The following is a 25,687-nucleotide window of genomic DNA, read 5'->3' on the forward strand; positions in this document are numbered from 1 at the left end:
TGATAATTACTATAAAAAGAATTTATATCTCCGCCATGTAAGATACGCCATAATAATGAAAATCATAGAAGAGCCGTTGAGATGCGACTCCATAACACGTTGCTGCTCACCGTGTGATAAGAGGGGTAGCTGACAAGGGATGCAAGGGTTGTGAGAGGTACGAGAGTTTCATGCATTCAACGCAACAACGAGAGATCAGAGTTTTGGGAAAACGACGGAAGGATACTAGTCTGGGCTTTAAGAATGTTCAAAAGGGGTGAGATCAAATCGTAGATTTGATAAACTTACCGTAATTTGGATCCTGATTAGCTACCTGATGCATACCGGAAGGTCCTGGCATGTTCATACCTGCAATTTATAGATAGAGATCGATTAGATCAATTTTAAACGATTACACACGTAAGATGTTATTATTTGGCAAATTTAATATATGTAAGAGAGAAAATGAGAGAGAAAAATATAACTATTTATATATGGTATACATATAAATGCAAAAGATTAGAAATGTAACATTTATTGTTTCAGCAAGTTGTCATGAACGTATTAAAATAATAATTAATTTTTTAATATTCAGTAATATGCGGTACACGTGGTATGCATTAGCAAAGTCAACTACTGTTTCACGGTAAATATAAATATAAATCTCATGATTTATATCGCTCAATTAACTATAGCACAGGTAAACGAAATCGAATTATGTTAATAATATGTTAGTTTATTACATTTAATAATAGATTCATGTTAACACATTTTCATAAGTCAAAGAATACAATGAAATTATGTACACAAATAGAAATAATTGTAATTATTCATTAATTAATTTTAATTGAAGCCGTAATTAGTAATTAAGTCAGGCTAATTGCTAATTACGAAAGTAATTAGTAACTGGACGAGGAATTAATAATTAATTACAAATGTAATTAGTAATTAAATGTGCCATTAATTAAAAAACTAATTTGCATCCTTTCGACAATACTCGGATTTCTTTGGTCCATCCATAAATTCAACTCTGCCTTATAAATAACGAAGTGGCTTGGTTATTTACATAAGCAATTAATATAAAATACATTTTTCAAACAAATATCAATGGCCTGCTTATTTTGTTCGGATTATGCGATATTTATTATTAAATTAATCGCAAACAAAGTAAACGATGTGATCTGAATATAAAATTCAATGTGAAATTTTCAAATATAAAAGCCAAATAATTACCTTGAAGACTCAACAACGCTGCGGGGAAGCTGTTACGGTGGTGTTCTAAGGAGTCATTTAAAATGTCACTTGGCTCGGTCTTCACCGCGTTCAGGATGCTGCCGTGGTTCGATATTTCCTCTTCGTTTTCCGACATAGAGTTTGAGTCTTCACCAGTCGACTGCGCCTGAAAATAAGCAAAATATTCCCATGCTCGTAAAATATCAATAAGAAGTAATATCAATCAATTTGACAAAGGTTTAACATTTACAATGGAAATACGTTTATGCGTCATGAAAGACGATTATTAAATAATTCTTCCTTACCTGTATATTGTTTGAGGATGCCGTGTGTATCGTGGGGCCACCTTCGAGTGCTTGACCTAACAATGAGTCCTGAAGATCCGACTTTTGTTCGACATGGTTACCCATTGGCGGGCTATAACTCCTCGCTCGCTTCTCCGGTGGGCTCAACTCACTTTCATTGAGATCTCCTCTGCCATTATCCTGCCAGTTACGCGGGGTCGCCTGACAAAATTAAAGACAACATACGGATGATAATACCAGCATCCATGAAAAAGGAAATGCAATCATTCTTCATAATTCAGTTTCAACTAATATTTAATATTCAATAATCTCATTATAATTTGCGAAACTCCGGATACTCATCCATTATTAAAACTTCCGCGTAATATTTGTCTAACGTCTATTATAAGTCGTGAAATTAAAAGCTAAGGGACGAAGCAGGAAACTCTAGCCGGGGATTCCGCCTGTCACGGCAACGGCGACGGCGTAGTGTTAAAAGCACATTAATTAAAATTCGTTTTAATTAAGGCTAAATTAATTAAAAGTTCGAAACCAGCCGTATAATTCGTATAATTAATTTTCCAACTTCCATATTAAACTGCCGCGGGGACAACTTACAGGTGCGCTACCGTTGTTGCCGGCCGACGACGACGGAATTTTCGTCGCGCCGCTATTAACGTCCGCCAAACCCCGCACCTGAAGCATCTGAGCCGTCTTCAGGAAGGCAGGTAGCTGCTCTTGTCCCACGTGCACTTCGCCATGGTACATGAAACGCAGCAAGGATTCCATGTCCGACGATGCCACGTCCTTCAAGATTACAATTGGGTGCGGACATGGATTTGCCTGCGCAAAAAAAATGAACATTTCCTTCGAATTCACATTTTCATAATTAACAACGCAGTACAAAATATTCAAATAATGAAAAGCATCCAAATGTAAATTTCAAATGATTATTCACGTCATTACTTGTTCACGGATAATTAAAATTTCGGAATAGTTTGTAAACCCATTCAACTTCAAACTATTTCAATCGTACAACACTGCTCAACATTATCAAACACTGCTCATCCAATCAAACAGTCGAGCCGCGCAGCGCTGATTCAATGAGATTTGATATAAGATACCAGTGTCAAATTAATCGCAGCTATTAATTATCAGCTCATCCCTGGCAGCCATTAGTACAGTTATTTTATACGCAGCCGTACAGCAATTATAAAAAGTATGCGCTGTAACGCTCGATCGATCAAGCAAATCGATCCATCAGGAAGCGCGATTTTTCTAATCGTAGATTCATACGAGAAAAGATCGGAAATCAAGAGAGATGCATCGATCCTCTATCAGCGAGAGGTCAAGAGGTTTGACGGTAACGAATATTATCTCCCCCTTTCTTTCGCCCTCCTCTGTGTACAGAACAGAGCATTTCTCACGTATACTGAAATTCAGCAAACCGTACTTAGATATCCATCCGCGCGTGCAAAAAGAGGAGTAACTTTTATTTTCTTCCTTTCTCAAAGTAAACGATTCAACATCGGCTAAAGGTTAAGAGGTGTACGGGGATTCTGATCGATGCTCGGCGAATCGATCCCTCTTCTAAAGCGCTTAATCCCATCCATCGATAGACACGCAGGGGGAGTCTGACGGCCGATTAATTTGTAACGATTTACAACCGAGATGCATATAATCAGCGTCGTTTAATCCACGTCGGAGCTACCCTTCATCTCGGTGCATCGCTGCACCGATTTGTACATTTAAACGCGCATAAATCGCCGATTTTTTTATAAATACGCGCAGCAGGACGACTTGAGAAATTTTTAACCAAGCGATAGAACATTGCTAGGTGCCGCTAAATCATAATTACTTTAATCTTTATTTAAACACGTAGAAAATATACATGCCCTACGAATTATGGTGTCGTTATATTTTTTATGCAACTTGCGTAAAACTCTTCAAACATGCGATTTGCGAAAAATTTCGTCTCGATCTAGATAACCGCAAGAGCGAAGAATTTTAAAACGAGATGACGTAAAATGTGTCCTTATTGCCAAGAATGCCCCAGATACCTTCTCACCTTTCTCATCAGCGAATTGACCGAGTGAAATCGCTTTTCGCCGATAGTTAATTGCATCCACGAATAGTCACGCTCGACGGCCAATTGATTCGTAACGACAATTTATAACCACGACGCGTGTAATGATCGATACTCAATCTACGTCGGGATATTCCCTTATACCTCAGGCATCAATTCTTGCACCTGTCAGATCAGCGAATTAGCTCTTAATATTGAACGATCCTCGAGATCGTTAGACGGTGACAATTTATTCTCAACAAGCGAAGTTGCACAATTGTGATTATCGTTTTTCCTTTACAAGAAAATTCGTGCTTATTTTATTATGCAGTGTTTATATTGCATAATACACCGCTTACATCTGGAATATTGTGCATCATTTAGCAATTACGTGTGTAGTTCGCGGAAAAAAAAAATTATCAAAATATAATTCGCAAACACAAATATCTCTCTTATTTTTCGCTATTTATTAATAAATTACGTATTTATTGATTCATTGTTTATACAAACCAGTGAAAAATAATTAAAATAGCAGTTTTTAATTATTAATTTTTAAATAAATGAATGTATATTTTCATAATATGAATGCAAACGAGCCATGTGTTGTCGGTTAGGTGGAGGATTACATCGCTGTAACGGCATCGATCACGACCGTTCTCGCGAAAAGACCGCGAGAGTAGACCGCATAAAGCGGAGGCGTCTCATGGCGATGCATGCACGTCATGGCAATATTATACGAAGTGCTAGTGCCATTATCGACAGCGATATTAATTATAATTAATGAACCTCCTGGGATGGCGCGGCTTTCCATGCGTCTGCCTACACAATTATATCTCGAAACGACGTGATGCTGCACATATGTACGCTGCACCGCGAATGCGGAGACGTACAATGCCGCGACCTCGGCGAAGAACCGTTCCAACTTCGATTATCGATGCCCCGAATTTAACGTCGGTACGTGAAAACCCACGACAACGGAGGTTCGACGCTGCCATGTACAGAGACATTTATTATTGGCCAGTATCGACTTAACGTCTGTGCACGCGGTGCAACGAGGTGCGGCGTCTCGATTTATTGGGCTGCATGCAACGGAACGTATCGAGTAAATGGTTCTTGAGATGGAAGAGCAAGTTGCGCGTATATATTGCGTGGAAACGATAACTAAAGAAAAATATGAATAAGTTGATAAGAGTCTCATCCGCGTTCAGGAAATTGTAATTTTGAGAAAATAAATTAATTTAATTAGAACATACATGATACATATAGCATACCTATATAAATTAAATTTTAATTGCATTTTAATAATATTATATATGTGGGTGTGTGTAATTGATGTATGATTTTTGTTGAGAAATAACTTTAAAAAATACATTTTTTTTCTCAGAGAATATAATCGTACAATACAATTTCATAATTGGAGAACTGTATTTTATTAAATGCCGATAGCCATTGCGCAATAAAAGAAAAAAATCTCTATGCTGGTCGAGCATTTTATCTCGACAAAAGCATGACTTAATCAATCGAATGCATTGAGATTCATCTCCCGGCGAAGAGCAGTTCCCGCGGCGCGTAGGAGAGAAATATTTTTACCAATAATCCCGCAGTTACAAAAGCACTTTTTAATAATAATTATGCGATTGAATAAATGATCCTTATTACACGCTACAAAATAAAAGAAAGTTCAATTGCAAGCAAATGAGAACATCCCGTCGTATATTTTATTATCGTACCACATTTGTGCATTGTAATTCCAGAAAAGGCAACGTTCATCAATGTATTTATTTAAGGCGTTATATATCGGTCTGAATTTTTAGAACAGCAGATATAAATCAACTTTTTCTCAATTTGTAATTTGTTTTCATAAAAAAAAGTTTATTTTGACGATATTTCAACAAATGTATTTATTCTGAGATCTCGTGAATATTGAACATGACATATATGAATCCTCGACATCTTTATCGAGTGCTGGAAAGCTCGTTGATGGGAATAACTCAAATAATTGAAGTAGTGGAAATAATCACTGTCTGCAGGTATCTGCACACCTTTAGAATTCCGCAATGAAAAGAGATAAAGCGAAACAGAGAGGCAGAAGAAGAGAGACAATGGATGATGCAAGAGGGGAGGAGAATGAGAACAGTACGAACTCCTTTATCGCATTAACCAACTCAATTAACAACTTTGAGACGAGACACCATCCTCTCTAATTAGACCTAACGGGATTAAAACGGGTCAATAATTAATTGTATGATCGCGTGTGCGTCAGAGCAGAATAGGCGAATGATCAAAGAGCCTCCGATTAATTTGCGAGATACGTATCGATCTGCGCGATATATATCGCGATTCCCTAACGGTGATACTTATTCGATTACAACTGCGTATGCAAAGATACGTCGACATATCTGCTAATTACGCGCTTCATTGTTTGTTCGCGAAATTTAGCAAAACACACCTCTCCGAAGGAGCCGCCACATGTTTAATTCTATTGTAATTATACATAAACTTACACACAGAGATACATTGATGCAACTCATCAAAGATCTTATTATAGTATCATATCGTTGTGCTTGTTATCAAATGAAATCTAATTGATAAATTGCTCGTATACGCTTCATCCAACGAACAATTTGTCTCAATCATTAAAAATGGCCGCCGGATAATACAATGTTTACTGATATACACATTACCCGTTTAATCGATTCTCAGAATTAGATCCGCGCACTTGACGCAATATCGATTCTACATTTCTGGGAAGGGGCGGAAGCCAATGTTCTCTAAAAGAGAATGTAAATAAGATACCGATCTATCTATCATCTATCACTCTATCCCATTTGTCTAGTCAGATCGCAAAAGCTTCCGTCGTGATTTTTCGTGCATCGACGCTCACATGGGTCGTTACGTGGGAAATCTTGCGCCAGCCTTATTAACGGCCTCTCGCGAGTCCCCCGTACGTAACACACACCACGTGCATGCACGATTTTTTCTCGAATTAACGTGCTCGCGTATCACCGGCGCGACTGTTCGACCATAATTATCCAGCCATCTGCGAGCGCGATAGAATCGCGCGCGGCGGAATTCAGAGCGTCCGCTTTCTAAAATCCGTAAAGCAGCAACGAGCGGCGGGGAAGATCGTGGCAAGTGATTAAGAATCGGCGGCGTGATCGAGCGGCACCGATAATTGATTAGTGGAAATAAACGAGGGCCATGCGTGAGAGACACAATGAAGGGGGCGGCGGAGATTAACGATACGCCGTAGAAAATGAGCGGACTTGTAGCCGAGCGTGTCGCAAGACGTGCTGCAGTGCGCTCGAAGCCCTTGTAACTCCTTCAGAGTTCCTCGCTGCTCATTATAACGGGCTATATATCTTTTTTATTTGTAATACAGGCATCTATTTTCAGAGGCACTCGGTATTGCTATCCCAGTTTACGTATACACGTCGTGAGTTATGATTTAAATTATTTACCGCGACTTGCATGATTAAACGGAGTAATGAATAAGGGAGAAAAAGAAGCAATGATATTTCACACCGAGAGTCAACGTGTTTGCAGACGACAAATGATTTATTTAGAGAAGAAAAATGGTAAACGAAAAAAATATTATGCAATTTAAACGAAGCTAAAGTAAACAAACTTAAAAATAATTTCTTCTCAATTATTATATCTGAAGAAAACGTATTAGGTATTCCAATTCTTTTAAAAATACGACTTTGATCGTTCGCGATCGAAAATAATTCATAAAAAATTATAATCTCCCTTTAATAGTGTACAGCTGACTTAAAAATTGACTTAAAAATCACGGAGATTGCTCTCTCATTATACGTCAAAACGGTTAATGAAGAGAAACATCGCGTCGCGCCAGTATTTTAACGAAACTAGAAATTGTTTCACGCGAGAAAGAAGATAGCTTCAAATTACGCACGAAAGGAAATACAGGGGGGTGTCGTCGTACAGTTTATAGCGTGCGCATTACAAAAGACGCCAAGTGTCACGAACGTTGGGTACATAATCGCGTACAACGGCTGTACACCGCTGTATCGCATGCGCGCGAAGCACCCTAACTAAACCGTAAGTAGAAAAGTAGATACGATTGCATGGTTTCTGATCCGGTTATGCAGCGTGCACGCCAGCAGTCGTGGCTTCGCAAAACATATCGCCGGGCATCACGTACATACGTACGCGCGTAAGTAGCGATGGGTTCGACGCTCGTTTGCGGAAGATCGATATGCTGCTGGGCAGAGCGCGTATCATCGATCATCGAAAATACGCCATCGTGCGCAATAGCGTGCACGGTGTGCAACGGAGCTTCAACCCGTTGGAAATTCAGCTTTTACCGAATACAGAATTAACGTTACCGTTCGACTATCCATTCGAGCGCAAAATTGCTAAAATTATTCGAGTGCAGGGATCGAATTGTTTACTATATACATATATATTTTTGATATACGTTAAAACTTTTGAAACTCGATCGACATACGATGTCACTTAAAATTTCTCCAAATTAAATCAATTCCTTTTAAAAAATATTCCGGTTCGGTTATCATTTTTTTATGAACTAGCATTTCATATTTTAATATCATTTTCATTCGTGATAATACACGCCAGTTATAACCCTGCTTACTATAAATACGGGGAAAAAATTCCGTGTTCATGAATATTTATGCGTATTAATTAAAATTTTCGCATTTGAATGTTAAAATATTCGGACGTTTTTAGCATTTTAATAATTCAGGAACTTGTTAATAATTGATTTGTTTTGATACCGCGAATTACTGGCCATTCGAATCTATTACTTCATAAGAATTCACGTACGTGAGTGTACAGACATACTCGCGCGCGCGTTTGCGCCTCTCTTATCTGCTTATCTCCCGATGTCTGATGTTTCACTGACGCACGTATTAAACTTTCCTCGCATTATCCGACCAATTCATAGGATAATAGCGGCGTGGATATCGATCAAACCTCGCACATAGTTACTAACTTCCCGTTTTTTTTTCCTCCTTTTTTTTAGCAACGTTGCCGGCATCAATTCACGCGCGCTAGTAACGACGGCTAATAAATTAGATTAACAAGATAAAGTGACAAGATAACAGGATTAATCATTAGATCGTCAACTATCATGACTGATAATCCATCGACATTTTGTTGACTGAATTAAACGGATTTGTTATCTTTTATGTCAAAGTAAATATATTGTGCGTACAGATTGCCATTACACGCGTATGCGTATGAATACGTATATTAACTCACACGCACACATGCATTGTTTACTTTTAATTTTGTATCTTGAAATTATTCGAAAATATTTGTTTGATTATCAACTTTACAATAGACCTGAAAATAACGACAGGTCTGAAAATAATATGAAATATTTTAATATCTTCTCTAACATCAAAGCGAGTTTCAAAATCATTATCTAATTAATTATGGATTTATGAAGGATTTATATAAGCAACCCTTCCACGTTACTAGCTCCCTTTGAATCACAGGTAGCAACACATTAGTATCATTGTACAATTATGCCAATCAGGTATTAATGAACCATTGCCTTCTATACGCGTAACCGATAGACGCACCGTTGCACGCTATTGCGAAATACTTCATTCGCGAGATAACGAAGTAATCGTCACCGTCGCGACGCTATCGGCCTTCCCCGTTATTGATTCACCGTGGATTCTGGATCGCGACGCCGATGCAGCCGATGCAGCCGATGCAGCCGATGCAGCGCAGGGGGAGAAGACAATAAATGTGCATCGCGCGCGTTTCTCCAGGCGTCGCCGTCGCCTTTTCCAGGCAGCCGCGGCAGGCAGGAATGCGCGCACGTACAACGACGCACTTCCGTTGATAAAAATACATGCAGCATAATGCGTCTCGGTACGCGCGTCGACATTTTCGCTTCGTTATACGAGCACTGAAAGAGAACAGGACACCGAAAGGCGAGGCGCATCCGTCTTTGTCGAGCATTTAAAAAAAAGGAGTTACTGCGCAGCGATGTAATCCCACATAATTATGCGCATACACAAAAGATGATGCCTCGGCAGGAGGAAATTCGTATTGAGCAAACTCGGACGCCGCGTCGCCGGTGAACAAAAATTCATGCTTTAATCGCGAATATAATTTCGATTAAAAGATCAGCTTGTAATTTTAAAAAAGGCGAGGCGAATCGCTCGCGATTATACCGACCATAAATATGTTGCTTCATTATCGTTGGTACGAGAAGATCCATATATACAATTGCAGATAAAGTTATTTATACGGGCAAACGCGGACGTCGTTTGACTATTTCAACGTATAACAGCGCAAGAGATACTTGTTCATGTTTCTATTAACAGAACGCAGCAGATTGCGCGCACAGCGGCAATATAAATGAAGTATAATTTCGCAGATACGCCGGCATGGCGCGCCGTATAACGCCTCTCTGTACGACGTTGATTTCGCTGCGTCGCGCTCCGACAGAAAAGACGGGGCGCATATACGCGGGCGCGCGCACACACAGCACAATTATATACCGGCGATAATTTGCTGGCCGCATGTGCGCCGCGCCGCTTAGGCGCGTGACATTAAGCGTAATGCGAGTACATCCGCGCGCACTAACGAAAAACGAGAATACTGGCTAGCGAGCACGTCGCAAATTAATGGATACTCTTCCCACGGATAAACACGTTGCATTCGCGATATAATGCATTCCCGCAAACACCTATTCCTTTGATAGCACCGAAACAGAAAAAAGAAGCAACGTAATGGATATTGTTTTTTCTCTTTTTTTTGTTAAGTCGGGGCGGGTGTGAAAGAAATTTAAACTCATTCCTCTCTGGAAAGAGCAGTTAAATCTCTCATCGAAACGAAGTTTAATCGATACGCATAAACTTATAACGTTACTTTACCTCTCTCTATACATGGCGGAGAAAACATTATTGCTCCGCGGTATAACTGGTTCTGACAAGACAAAGTACTGCTGAATTGCACATAAAAATCCAATACGCGTTCGCGCCGCGCGCGTTTAGCGCTTGTAACTGTGACTCTCAACCCGCATTAGCATTGAATCAAGCGACAAATCAAACTCGGAATCGGACTAGCGTTGAACGCGAGGGTTTGACTAATGTTACGTGTATCAAAGATTTCCGAAGTTCTAATAATAAATCGCGCGAGAGTACACTGACGACACGAAAGAACGTCACGATTTTAACGGAGCAGGAAGGGAGGAAAAGGTACACTCTCTGCAGCTCTTTTATCGACTTTGTCTCTCTCGCGGTTCGCGCTGCTATTTAGAATTGATACGATACGAGTCACATGATATATTTAGATATGCCGCACTCGAAGCGAGCAGGATATTTTAAAAGATAGGGAGCAAAGCCGACGGGAGGGAGAGAGGCGGTGATTGAGCGAAATGCAAAATGCATCGAGAAGTTAAGGAATATTAAGCCGCGGCGAGGAGCGAATTTTATTGTTAGCCCTGTTACACATACCTAGAACAGTTCGCACGGATATAATGGCCGACCGCTCTTATAATCGAGATATCCATTAATAATACATGTCTGGTGTTCGCGTTATCTACGTTCGGCATCGCGGTTTGCGAATTTTCTAGCCGCGTCGGAACAAGTGCCCGGCATTAACACTTTTACGTATCGCTCTCTAGCATTATTAATGTTCGTATCAGTAAAGCGCTATTGTTAATAACAAGAAATTGTCGCTGTTGTTACCGCGTTGCATGGATATTTTACGTGTAGATACAATGAGAGAAATAATTACCGAACGTTTAGTTAAATAGTGATCAAATGAATTTTGTAGTTTGTACCGAAAAAACTTGGTTACATTTAACGACATTTGGTTGTATGAAAACAACTTGTTTGGTTAACCTTAGGTCCCTACACAAGGATATGACATATCATATGCGATTTTTTACATCGTTGTAATTTTTTAAAAATATAATCTGAAGACAAAGATTGAGGTTCCAAAAAAATCTTTAACTAGCCAAAGTACTCATTTCTTACAAATTTTTGCAATTTAAAAAAAAAATTGTAATTACTTAAGAACAAAATATTTTCGATTGACGTTTTATTTACCTCACGTCTTTGTCAGACTTTGAGGTATCGATTTCATATATTATAAGCTAAAAAATATGCCTTCCGTTCAGAGATATAGCGTGACAAAGTTCCATAAATCATAGAAAGGAAGGTAACCAAAAATAAGTGTGAAGAGCTAGAGTAGATTGCGAAAGGCTACAGATTGCGTTTGATCAAAACAACTTATAATATATTTAGTTATTATAATTGTAAAATTAATTCAGTCATCATTTAACTAAACATTTGATCGATCTCATCAAATATTTTTCTCGATGTGTACCGATAAACCATCAATTATATTCCTTTTTGTAAATATCACTACTTCTCGTTATCGCGTTCGCGACGAAAAGAAATTACTCAGAGGTAATTATCGCAAAGGAGATCATCGACTTTTATATAACGTTTCACCTCATTTGTACCGCCTAAACACGCTCCCGCGTATGTGCAGCAATAAATAATCACGATATGTCCACCCACATTATCATCCACTCTCATTAATCTCCACTGCGCGGTTATGCCGTGCCAGAACCTTAATGCATCGCAGCACTATCGCGGAACGCTTTGGTCTAAGGTCCAGATATGTGCTCCGAGAGAATAGCCGTTCCTTCTCAAAGTCTTCGATCTATTCGACGTCGGGATAATTGATAGTTAGCCCGCCGCGTACTGTTAGACGATGGCTTATCGTGTCCGGTCGATCTTCGCGCATTTAAAATTCACGGCGCACATGGTGTCCATTTCGGCAGCGACGCCTTCGATTCGACGACGGATAAATCACCGTAATGGCCGATTCATGGTGCGGTGACCGGCGAGACGCGCCTCACGGGCAGCGAAATCCGCACGTGTGGCATCATACGCATTCACGAACGCTCGCGTACACTCGCGCTCGCTCGCTCGCTCACTCGCTCGCTCTCCCGCCGGTTGGAAATTACCGATCCGATATGCAAATAGCCGCGGTGACCACTAATGCGCGGTTAACGGTAACGTTATTAACGGATCGTTACACAGAGTCCAGAGAACGTGTGTGCTATACGCGTGTGCGGGCGTATACGGAAGACAGGATACACGCGCGCATGCTGATCGCCGTAGATGTGCGCGAGGAAATCGCGTAGAACTGGCGAAATTTGCCGATAGAACAATATGAATGTAAGGAGAGATTCAGATCCCAAAAAAAAGTTCAACGACTGCGAAATACCGATGGCGACGGATAATTAATAAATTGATGATAATGAGCAATTAAACGACGCCGTGAAGCGATTTATTATTTGCATACGACGCAACGAACCGAATAATACCGCAATATACGCGATGACTCTCCGCAACGCCGATGCACGTTACGATTGGCAGAACACGAGTAAAATGACGGAGCGTGTATTTACGGAAATAGAAGATTTGAACAGGAAATGTTTGTCTAGCGGTCGAGATAAGGAAACTCGTAAATGTGAATGAATTTAGGTGTATTGCAGAATATGCTGATGCAGTGATACTTGATGCTCGAAAGGCCATGCAATACTAACCCCGTCGTTAAGGAAACATTTCAGCGTCGGAAATAAGATCGTGTTTGCTAAAACGGATGTATTTACTTCAACTCTGAACTCGAATCACTATCAATTATCGCACAGCGACATGTGAAATTAAAAATCAGTCAAATTAATGATTAGGGGAATTTTAGACTTAGTCTTAGAAATGATCTCCATCGCGTAACGCTTAATAGACAGTAACTGAATACGGGTGTTCAGTTTCTAGCATTGTTGATACAGAGATACGCTATTTAATCTAAATATTATATTCTCTAATAAGAATCGCACACAAGCTTCCGTTGAAGAGTTCAGTGAGCTTCAATTGCGTTGTACGTGATTCAACGCGCATGATTCAGATTCACAAAGTCAGTTAATTAATAAGCAACTATCCGCCTTGATCAACGAGGTTCCGAGAAAGGTCGTGCTGGCGGAAAATTGACGAAAGCCGCGAGCAGGTCGCGTCGTCGCATGATTCAGATGAAATCCCTGAAGTCAAATGCGTCGCCTAAGACTCACGCAAAACGAGAAAATCAACGTGCATTCTTACGCAGTGACATTGCAGGTATCTTTGGAAAAAAATCGCGAGTTGAGGAAGCTTCCGTTCGCTAGACGGATTCGTCAGTCGGAAAACGATTCAGATGATGTTTTTGATAATTAAGATTGCTCCCGAATCAAGTGAGCGCGAAAAGAAGCAGCGCACATTTTCGCAAATCCGCGTGAATCATCTCGAACAGAGCGTCCTTGCGAAAAGATTATTATCATGCAGTGTACAGTGTGTCTCGTTTTAAATCCCCACCCAAATGTCTCCAAGAATTAATTTCTTCCACAGAAGAAAATATGAAAATAACATGGATGAAAAATATAGCTGTCACAAGAACAAATAATATTTTTATGCAAACGAGTGTCGTATCGTAAAGAGTGAAAAAAAAAAACGTTTAAATTAGAGATTGGAAAATATTCTCTGTCTGATCGTGATGCTTTAAGCCTGGCTAGCAGTTGCCAGCTCGCGTCTTTAATTCCGCCTGAATGTCATCACGGGCGAGCGGTCAAATTCTTGAATTACATCGTAACATATATAGCAGCGCGCGATGTGAGCGCGTATACATGACGGGGGAGACGGGGGTTGTGTGTGGCTTGGTCGTTCTTCGGATCCCAGCGCGACTCACGCTTGGTACGTTTCTTTTTTTTTCTTCTTCTCCTTCCGCCACACCTCGCCTCGCTCCTCGCTCTCGGTGGCACTTCACGAAGGAGCGAAGAGAGCGGACGCGACGAGGATGCGGGAGGAGGCAACGCGGAGAAATTTATTACGGCGCGCGCGGCCGCGCGGTGGCCGATCTTATTTTAAGATCTGCCGCGCGCACGTCTCGCCCATGGTGCTCGGCTCATGCATGCGCTCGGGTACTTATGGCGACGATCCGGTGGACGGATGGCGTTATGGTCGACAGATGTACTACGTCCGCCTAAATTCGACGCGGGGCCGCCCTCGATCAGCTACCCGAAACGGGAGCAAAACTAAGCTGCCTGCGAAATAATTGACCGTGCGAATAAGAAGCAAGTGCTCGCTCAAAAGAGAGCGAGAGAGAGAGAGAAAGAAAGACAACGACGTCATTTATATCCGTAGCAGAAAATAATAAAAACGTTGCAAAATATTGCTACAATGTCTCAGCAATATTGTAGCAATAATATTATTTATGATATATTGCTGCAAACGTTGCTGAAACATCGCAGTAATATTTTGCAATGTTTTTTTTATGCTGTGCTGTATGAGTATGTACGGTGTCAGTTACGTTGAAGTAAAAGTGTAAAATAAGTATATCCCGTTTTCAGAGTCAGTTACTCCTCATTAGAGCATTCTTCTAATCTAAAATACTCTTTCCTATTTTCTATTTGTACATCCCCCCCTGAGATATTCATGTGCGTTTTACATTACGTCGAGGCAATGAGCGTACATAAATATTATAGCAAACGTCTGCTGTGTTTCGACAGCGACTTAATTACGCTTTCTACGGCTTGGAAAAAGAAATAATTATTTTACAGCAACGCGGCGGCAGCGACGCGGGCGCGCTACGTGATATTTCCACGTGCGGCGTTCAAGACTACTCTCGGAGATTGAAATAAAACGTGGGCGAATTGTTGTGTAATTTGCGATGGACACGATTAGTTCATAAAGCCGTATTCATTACCATGCCATACGATAATTTGATAGAATATAACAATAGTTATTATTATTGTGCGAGCGCTATTGCCATCGTTCCTCTACATAATAATTAGCGCGTACCCGATTAGTTGCATCCTAGATTTTTAGTAATTAATGATGTATGTATACACTTAATTAATGTTACAATAAGTTAATTTGGGATTGGATAGGGATGACTTCGGGGATTATTACTGGAAACGAAATCATAGAATAAATGTGGCGATGTACTAAACACGTGTGCTACTAATCAATTTAAAGGTCAACAGAGGCAAAACACGAACGGTAAATTCGATAATCAATTCCATTTGTACATTTTCAAACAGTTTTCGAAATTTGATTAATAAGCGAATAATTTAGATTCGAACGAAAAAAAAGCAAGGTGAGATCGGCATAGAAGGACGAAAAATGGCTTTTAGGTATATTTGCGAACAGAACACATTTATTACTTTGTTCTCAACTGTTTCCTGTACGATCTCGAGTCGCTATATCTTCCCGTAATTTATTGATTCGTAAAAATGGCAACGAATCATTTGAATCCTATATAAAAGAGATACATATATCTGTCGCCCAAGGCATCGTCGCGTAAATCCCCACGGGGCGAGCTACTCGTAACCGTTATTGCCCGGTCAAATATAGCTCCAGCGCGCCGATACCTACGCCCAACAACGAGTCTTGAAACATTTATCCAGTGCGCGTTCGAAATAGTCTCGTTCGTCGCGTATTATTCTTGGAATCAGTTGGGCTGGACGCGCTCGCTAATGTTGAGTGCTGCCTAATCAAAGCCCCATTCTTCCGCCTCCCAACGCGTCACGCCGCTGTTTACGATTACGTGCGTCATGCTCAGCACGCCCACGTATATGTACTCGATCAGCAGCAATCGCGCAACTAGGCTCTCTCTCACTTGCAATCGTTGCGCTAAACACTATTGCGTTCTAATGCAGATATGTATGCCCGCTGCGAGACCGCGACGATTTCAGAAAGCCGCGCTTGCGCTCCGTTAGGTTAGACGTAGGAGAGAGAAATAGAGAAGAGAGAGAGAGAGAGAGAGAGAGAGAAGTTGTGTTAAAGAGAATTCTTTCGTTTGATTTTTTTGCAGAGTGATTAATCGGAAAATCGGTGGAACTCTCGCGTGTTCTCGACTCGCGCAATTACTTCAACGATCGCCATCTGTCGTCGTGGCAGACGGGCTGAGAAAGAAAAGGCGGTTTACTCCTTATTACGATCAATTTCTGAGCTATCGCTGGCACCACTCTCACGGCACGTTTTCCCCTCCATTAGCGGTGAATTACAGTGTTTATAAGCGCCGTACTTAACGGCGGAACGAAGCACGAGCGGGAGAGAGTAGGATGTAGCGCCAAGTATGAGGAGGCGAGAGACAAAAGGAACTCTCTTCGATGAGTAACGTGCGGGATGACGTAGTCGTTTAAGTCTGCATTAAGCGCCCCGCGTGCGCACGTGTAACGGCGATCACACTCTCAGCTTGAAACGTGTGCGCTCTAGATCACCACGCTGCTGTAGATCAGAAGGGATGGCAGAGTATACTGGAGCGAGTAATTAAAGAGAGATACAGGCCGAAACGTTATTTGGGAAAACGTAATGCCGAGCCGAGGCGAGAGACGAGACGAGACTTTCATTGCCTTTTATGCCGCAGTTGTTCTCGCCTTAGTACTTGCTCCACGTACACAGAGCCTAATTACCAGCCGTATTTCGCAATTAAATTTATAGCTGGACATTTAGAAAGGTCTTCTCCGCTTGAAGGCTAGAAATCGTATGAGTTTATTCGCAATTTCTTTTCAAAAATTGACGAATTGGCAAATGAGAGAAGGATAGAAAGATAAACCTTCTTAGCCTTTAAATTTCCGTTAAGTAAAATCCGCTTTGAAATTAACAAATTAAGAAAAAAAATAGTTTAATTGTATACATATTATCCGTTTGTCATCTAAATTATCGCAATCTTTAATCTCTTCCAGCAAATTTTACAGTTGATTAAAGCTCATCATTAACAAAGTTTACCGGGTTAACCATTCAACTGATATCGTCTCCAAACAAAACGATTAAAATCTCGGTGATATTAATGCCGATCTGGCGCGCGGGGCTCTTCGACTAGAAATAGATGCTAGGCGTTAAGATTCTTGTTACACAGTTGCGCCTCGCATCACGCACAGCCGGAAACAAACGGCTCCGCGCACCACGTCTCGTATATTTCCAGTCGCGCGCGCACATGCGTGTACGCGCACTAATGCACGCACGCACGCACGCACGCAGCACGCGCGTGCGGGCTAGCGGGCACGACAGGACGGCGCGCATCGATGGTAAATTTAAATGCGACCGGTCACAGAGGGAGAGAAAGAGACGTACGGAGAAACGGAGTACGCACGCATGCACGCACGCACGCACGCACGCACGCACACACGCGCACGTAACGCGGTATCTCAGTCTGCCCTACGCGAACGCCTTTAAATATAGAATATGGAGCACCTTGCCCGCCACACGACGATGGGATTGTGCAAGCGTGATTTTCTCTATCCTGCACTCGGCACGCGTTGTTTCTAGTATTTCCCTACGGCGCACGCACTCTCCTCTTTGTATATCCTCCGCTTCACTCCTAAATCCGCTTTCATCCCTCCCCCCCCTTCATTTATATTTCTCGCGACTTATTTCTAGCTACACTTACATTCCCTCTCACACCGTCATCCACTGACGTGCGTTCTCTTCCGAGCTAATGTCCTGTCGACGAAATATCCACACGGCGCACCGAAATATATTGCTGAATAAATAAACGTATTATCGATAGTTTTATTTTTCCATTTTTTTTTAAATAACAATGTTAGATTACTCTTCGTTAAAATTTCAATTTTTCACAGCACGTAACGCGGCCGCATTATGCGAGGAGCCAAAGATAAAAATCGTTATTCATAAAGCATCAATCCTCTTTATTATCCCCTTCCGCCCGTCTACCATTACGTTCCCTTCATTCCCAGCTGCCGCACGGTTTTAACGCACATACTTTTGTTAATTACGAGTGAAAAAAAACCGTCGGGGCGAGATAACGGACTTTTGTCTGCGCCTTTATCTCGGCGTCTCCGGCGCGGCGCTCTTATTATTTTCACGCGAGCGCACGTCGCGTGGGATGTCCGTCGTCGGCGATGCTCGTGCACGCGAGCAGACGACGACGTCGAGCGTCGCGATTAATATAACCGCGCGGATCCACCGCGGCCCGCGAACATGATAATGAGCGGTTCGGTTTTTCCGATTGAGCAGGAAAGAACGTTTGAAAATAATTTCAATTGTACTTGAGTAAAATGAATGCGCATTGTAGCCTGCGCTTTATACTAGCTGTCACCGTTTTCCGAAGAGAGCAAGAAGAAGTCGCTCGCGACTTTCTTTCCGGTGTCAATGGACACGGGAGACGTGCCGGAGAGAAATCATTAATCGACGCGAAAAAGTACACGCGCTATCTGATGCTGTATTTTCTACAAAGTTATCATGACGCCCGCTTAAAGGATGATAATGTTTTTATCTGAAAAATTAAAAGTTGAGTGGATAAAAATACAATTTGTTGCGTTCATAATTTGCAAAAGCAAAAATTATTCAATGTGATTGTATATTGCAACACATTGTTTGGTTAATATAATCAAAACTAATAACTATTTCCAAACAGTTCGATTAATAAATAATAATTTGATAATAATTATCAGTTTTGATTATATCAACCAGCATTTCATTGAAATGATTTTACCCAAACTTTAGTATCACATTTACGCTTGATTACACTAGTTTATAGCCAAAAATTATTTTGAATCAGACAAGGCGTTCCTTATAAATTTCTGGGTGCTGAAAATGTTGCAAACCAAATTTCAACAGCTCATCAAGTTTCCAAAATAACTGAAGTTTAATGCGTACAAAAAGGCTTTTTTGCGATATTTGAGGTTTTTTGTAAAAAAAATTAATGCTAGCTGAATTATTTTTTTTATTTCGATATCTTATTTTTTACCCATGCTATGAAAGATTAAAGCTGGGAACTACTACTAAGGTAATGTCGCACGCACGATCAATGGCTCAGCCTTCGAGCGGCTGTGGGAGGAGAATGATTTTATCATTGTTTGTCCTCCTTTAAATCATAAAACTTTTTCCTATAATATTTGCATTTATTTCAAAAAATTCAACGTGAGCAATTAAAACGAGATATCTTGTACATAAATATACATTTGATGAAATCTATCAGGATAAATTACATTGTGTATATCAATATCTCTAAACTACGAATTATAAGTATACATATGACTTCATCATATCCGGAATATTTGCTATCTCAGCAAAACTCTATACTTAAATTCTTTATAACATGGCTGAAAAGTAAAATATCAAAATAAAACAAAATATAATTTACAGGGAATGAACGACTTCTGATCAAAATTTCAAGAAAACGTTGACCCTTTTTTTTACACAAAAATTTCAAATTAGTTGAACACAAAAAAGTCATTTTTTTGCATATTAAACCTCAATTATTTCGGAAACCTGATTGATGAAAATTGATGACATCATTTTCAGCATCCAAAAATCAGCATAAAAAACACCTTGTCTAAATCAAAATAATTGCAAAAAACTTTATCTGTAAACCAGCGTTATTATTAGCAGACTTACTTTTTCAATGTAACCGTACACGGGAACTCGCTGACGTCGTTTCCTGAGATAAAATCGAATTCACATTAACAGATTCGTAAGTGAAACGTATCAATGTTATTCGAAAGTAACTTACATATAATTATGTTAGACATCCGCTACGGCGGGTAGGTCGATTCGTTAACGGATTCCCAGCGCTATAAGAAGCTGCGAAAACTCGTTAAGCCTGTTTTCACGACACTTCGATATTAATCCGCCGATCAACGTCCAACAAAGCGGAGCGCGCGCCTTTCAGGGGCCGTCACGGCACTAGATAACTCCGTTAACGTTCCATTAATATCCACGGGCGACGATGACCGTTCGAAGGAAATGAAATACTTTGTGTCGGCGCGTAGAAATTAACATGACTCGCCCGCGTTCCCTCGACTTCTCGCACAACACCGTAAATGTCAGTTGATCTAGTCCACGTTTTAATCATCTGATTTGCTCTCCGTTACTTTTCACTTTACTCCCTCGGTCCGCCGCGGCGCGGTCCCCGATTTAATTAACAGATTAGAGTCCGCGCAATTAGTGTCACACTCGCCGACCCGCCGCTGTAACGCAGTCAAACTTACTTAATATGTATTTTTCAAATGCAACATAGTTTTTTCCCCGTAAAAAAAAATCACTGCAAGCAATGGCATTTTGGGAAAAGATTCGATGATATTTATTGAGCTGTAAAATCGGTCGTTATATCGCGCTCGTATCTCGCGGACTCTTCGCGATTTATTCCCGTCGACGAATTTATTTCGCAAAAATAAATCGACACCGAGTAGAGAACATCGTATCGGACACGATCGATCCTGCTGTTGCGATTTACAGGATGACGCTTACGAGCGAAACGACGTATGGCGGGAAGCATTTGTTATCGTCAGAGTTCGCTATGTACAAGCCGCTATTCGTATTTTGGCAAATATCATTGCGGGTTCGGTTCGATAACCGGACGATTCGTCATGGACTTCTGGCCGATAGTCAAATGAACGAGTTTGCCGTAAATCGACGCGACGATGCATCGACGCATAAATCATCCGTCGTTCAGGTGCGCCTCTATCAGAGCTTTCGGACGGTTTCGTTATCATTGCGCATCGCGCGTGCATCGCGCTAAATCAAATCGGGGAAATATTTTCGAAAGGATACGGTCGCGTGTGCGTGCGAGCGAACGAGCGAGCGAACGAACGAGCGAGCGTGGGAGCTTATCGGTCCGTGTTATTTGCCGAGCAAATGGCGGACCGATTAACGCTACACGATAATTAATGCAAGAAATAAAATGAAAATGATATAATAAAGTGTCCAGCGTAGCGCGATAAATATTCCTGGAAAAATAGCCCCGGGACAACGCTCGTCCCGCGTTGTTGCGACGCAATAGTTTGTTATCGCGATTATCTAGCAAGAGAAGAGATTCAACATATATATATATATATACACGCTTCTCTACGCCGCACCGCAAACAAGCATTTTTTTTTTTTATTGTTAGTCACGACATTCCCCAAATTTCTCATGTACACGCGAGAGCGCCTCTTTATAGCCTCTAGCCGTTGATTACGCCTCGCGTTCGAGGCCATATCGGCCGTAAGCGTTATACACGGCGCTGTTTATACGCTAACAATAAGTAGGCGATCGTCGAAACCAATACGGAATCCTACGTCATCGCGCAAGTGGGCAAACAAAAAGCGGGTAATACGGTAGAGCGTCTGCTATTAATGCTCAGCATAATGGTAACTCCTGTTGCCGCCTCGTTGTAAGAAGACTGTTAATACCGATCATCTCTCTCTCTCCCTCTCTCTCTCTCTCTTACTTATTGTTACAACGTAGCCGGTCGGCCTTAATGTAATTGTGTCCGGAGGTTCAAGCGATACGGCATAAAATCCCGCGCCATCGTGTCGTATGTCCACGTAGCCGGCCGGCGTGACGTAAGCACAGCTTGGCCAACGTGTAAGCTTTATTAACTCGTCTCGAGTACTGCCCGACACTTAAAATCAATTAGTGGTACGCGTCAATTAGAAAGTCGGCCGCTTCATTCCAAGTCCGAGTCATTCTTTGGACGACAACCAGTCGTTTCGACGCAGAATAATACTCGAGGATGACGAAATCCGACATGGCACAAATGCCATCGTTTTAACAGAGGCTAATAATATCGCTAGTATTTTCTGTGTACGATGTTGTACGACAATTTCATCGGAATTGCCGATTGTTCGGCATTATTACCCGTGGTCAATCGTACATTAAAACTGCCATACGCCAGCAAACGTCTATTCGAACGTTGCTATCTGAAAGTCCTCCGATGATTTCAGTAGTAAAACTACTAAATTGGGAGAATTCGCACTTTGTTTCTTGCATACCAGGCATTGACGCGATAATAAACACGAGACGTTATTTGTCAAGCTCAAGACTTTCGTCTTCGACTTGGACCGAAAGAAAGTCCATGTGGGAGCGCGCTTTATAATAGAACGCTGCCTTGCGAAGGCGACGATAAAGATCGATCGAAAGCGGGTGCACACGTGGAGGAAACAGGTTCTCGTGGTGAGATACCACATGGACTGTTGACGACATCGCGACGTTATGTCGAAGTGATCGATTGTGTCTCGCGTGAAAGGGGAGGATCTCCGTTAGCGATGGTTCGAACACCACGTTATGCAAATCAAACCGGAAGTCCTTTGTAGGCTTCATCACACGAGAATACCGTCTTGACAATCCTGTGTGATGGATAACATTTTGATAAGATTTCGGATCGATAGAATGCATCACAGATTTTAGCGAAATTTCTGACGCGATTTTAAAAAAAAATTAAAATATTTCGTTATAGATATTTATAATGCGTAAAATCCCGCGACAGAGAGAAAGAGATGAAGTTATCAAATATATCACATAATACTGTTTTATCTCAACAATTATATTTAATTGTGATAATTGCGTTATTCCTCTGTGCATTTTCATTTTTGTCCTTTTGATGTCACGGTTTGTCAAGGAAAATCTAATAATTAGCATTGCATAAATATTAATTATTGTTTCTTTCATAATTCAATACCGCATTGCAGTTATTTATATATTTTTTTTTTCAAAATCCAATTCTCTCTGAGAGGATAGCGGCATGCAATCGTACTTGATGATTTTACGATGATTTGTAACATCCGGGATTTATGAGGCAATAACCGGTCTGATTGCTGCGTGTCTGCTCGCGAATCAATTAGAGTATATAATTACTACCAGAGTTATTATAATTTTGCGGTTGCGCGAAATAAGACTCTAGTTACTTTCACCCACTTACGCGCTTTCAGGAATGAGGATTACTTCATCTACGAAACAATTCAAGAAAAATGGAACGATTAAAAATATAAAAATTGCCCTGTTTTAATAGGAACAATTTTGTAGGGTATTTTAATTTGCATCGGGATACATATTGCTCGAGAAATATTAATTGAAGCGTGAAGAAAATAATATATTGATTTAAAAAAAAAATAGCAACAGGAGCAACACGTTTCCCTACTGTAACACGCACGTCTACCTTTTAAATTTATACATAGAAAAAAATTTAATTAAAATTTGTACAGAAAGTTTATATTTATGCCCTCTAAACTTTCTTATTCCAACATTGTTAATATTCAAGCGCTTCAATTTCAAATGTTTTAATAGATTAATTTATGTTTACAAATGTCCGGTAATATTATGTTATAAACACAAAATTCGTTATTTATAATAATTACTAAATGTATTAATAATACAATTGTAAATTTAATATGTTATTAAATTTCCGGCAATATATTGTAATGCAACACGATGAGAAATGTTACAAGTTCGCTGCTATGTGTTATCTCGTCCTTTTTTTTTTACAAAACCGAGATATCGAGTCAGACGGGAAACCGCGACTTACGAATTCTTCGCGGCGTGTGGTATCTGCCTCCTATCTACCCTTCCTCGCCGAGAGAAATGCCTACTTTCTTTCCTCGGATTTTTCTTTTATTCTCTCTTGGCAATTTGCATCTAACCTAACCACCGGAGCGGCATAAAACTCCTCCGACCCTCGTTGAAATCATAATACAGAAAGATCGTTCCCCGTTTGTTCACGTAAAGCATGCGGACCTGCTAACCGGTCGCAGAAGAAATGACGACGGTTGGCGTGGCATTAAAGAAACATCTTGGCCTTAACTACAAATTGAAAGAAAACTAAGGCACGCATAATAATCTCTGTAAGGAGGCTTTTGCGTTACTTTCGTTTTCTTAAGAAAGGGCAAAAAGTTTTTCACGATGAACCTTTTTAGATAATGAAAGGCAAAAGTCAAAGAAACATTTTTAAGAAGGAAACAACATTAAAGATAAATATTATACGATGAAGAATATTCAATATTAGAAACGTAATTTCTTTCATCTAAAGTAATTCTAATTTATTATTTCTTTTATATATTAGTTTTTCGTGTAACAGCAATATTTTTCTATAAATTTTCGGTCTTACTCGCGTGTAATCTTATTATAGAAAGTTAAAATGCCAAATAAAACTCACACACCAGCGTCTCTGACTACACCCATTAACGATCTAAGATTAGCGACCGATCTGGAGGTAGAAATTATTACTGGAGCAGCTAAAATTAATGGTATACGATTCCAAATTTGACTCTGTATGACGCATTCATAATCATCAATAAATATCGTGTCACATTTAAAGTTGACATCTGCACTTGGATTTGCACTTATTCAGAGAGAATTATAGCAAATAATATAATTTAAAGATATAATATAATTTTGAAAATAGAAATAGATATTCATAGATTAAATAGAATTAAATAAACTTATTTATCAATAATAAGTTTCATCGGACTGACGAAATTAAAATAATAAAATTAATTAATAGAATCATTTGATTATCTCATACTGAAGCGATACGCTCGTCCGTTCATCAAAATAGCTATTAAATTCAAGTTTTGTTAAATAAATTATAATATAAAAACTCTTGAAAATGATGTATTGAAGTAATTAAGATATCAGTTTCTATAAATAAAGAGTATATATATATATACACACACATATGTGTGTGTGTGTAAATAAGTAATCATCGCATACACATATTTGTGTGTGTGTGTGTGTAAATAAGTAATGCATTTCGCGATGATCAACTATAATTTCGTTACACCATCGCAGTGTTTCCACACACATTGTGTCATACGCGACCCTGACTCGACTTTCCTACTTTACGATCGAGTTACACATCGCCCGCACATGCAGTGACCGCTAAATTGCATTCCTCGACTCTGTGATTTAATAATGCATCGCTGCGAAATCTAGCAGCTTTTACAAATTTGTGCTAAAATTAAAACATCCACACCTCAGCTAAGCCACAATGATATTCTTATACTTCTCCGTTGCAATTTACTTTTGCATTTCGTAATCGTAATATTTACGAAAGGCAAAATACGCATGCTTCAAATTTTTTCCTTCTTCTCACGTTTCCAATATACCGAGATTTATCAAACATTACGGAAAACGCATGCACAGTAATAGCCATCTCTTTTTCTCGATCATTGCACGCAAGGAATGTTAATCCTCTGTACACACGTCGTGAAACATAATTTTCATTACTATTATGAAAGTGTAAAAAAATTCTTCAATGATTCTTACATGTACTTAAAAATTTCTAAAACGTATTGTATATAATTGTTTATTTAAATAAATTGTACATAAATATTATAACTAATTACAATGCT

At 40.1% G+C, this 25,687-nt stretch overlaps 1 protein-coding gene across 5 annotated transcripts in view; it reads right to left on the reverse strand.

The window, feature by feature from the left end:
- Nucleotides 1-25,687, reverse strand: part of LOC105194674 (protein abrupt) — a 90,764-nt gene that overhangs the window by 32,961 nt on the left and 32,116 nt on the right. For all 5 annotated transcript variants that reach the window (XM_011159721.3, XM_011159723.3, XM_039454876.1 and 2 more), the window contains 4 exons: nucleotides 2,115-2,339; nucleotides 1,518-1,718; nucleotides 1,213-1,378; nucleotides 289-348 (listed from right to left, as the gene is read on the reverse strand). In XM_011159721.3, the coding sequence (XP_011158023.1) occupies nucleotides 289-348; nucleotides 1,213-1,378; nucleotides 1,518-1,718; nucleotides 2,115-2,339 (652 nt within the window). The remainder of the gene's footprint in view (nucleotides 1-288; nucleotides 349-1,212; nucleotides 1,379-1,517; nucleotides 1,719-2,114; nucleotides 2,340-25,687) is intronic.

Source organism: Solenopsis invicta, chromosome 11 (genome assembly GCF_016802725.1).
Source record: "Solenopsis invicta isolate M01_SB chromosome 11, UNIL_Sinv_3.0, whole genome shotgun sequence".
Classification (NCBI taxonomy): domain Eukaryota; kingdom Metazoa; phylum Arthropoda; class Insecta; order Hymenoptera; family Formicidae; genus Solenopsis; species Solenopsis invicta.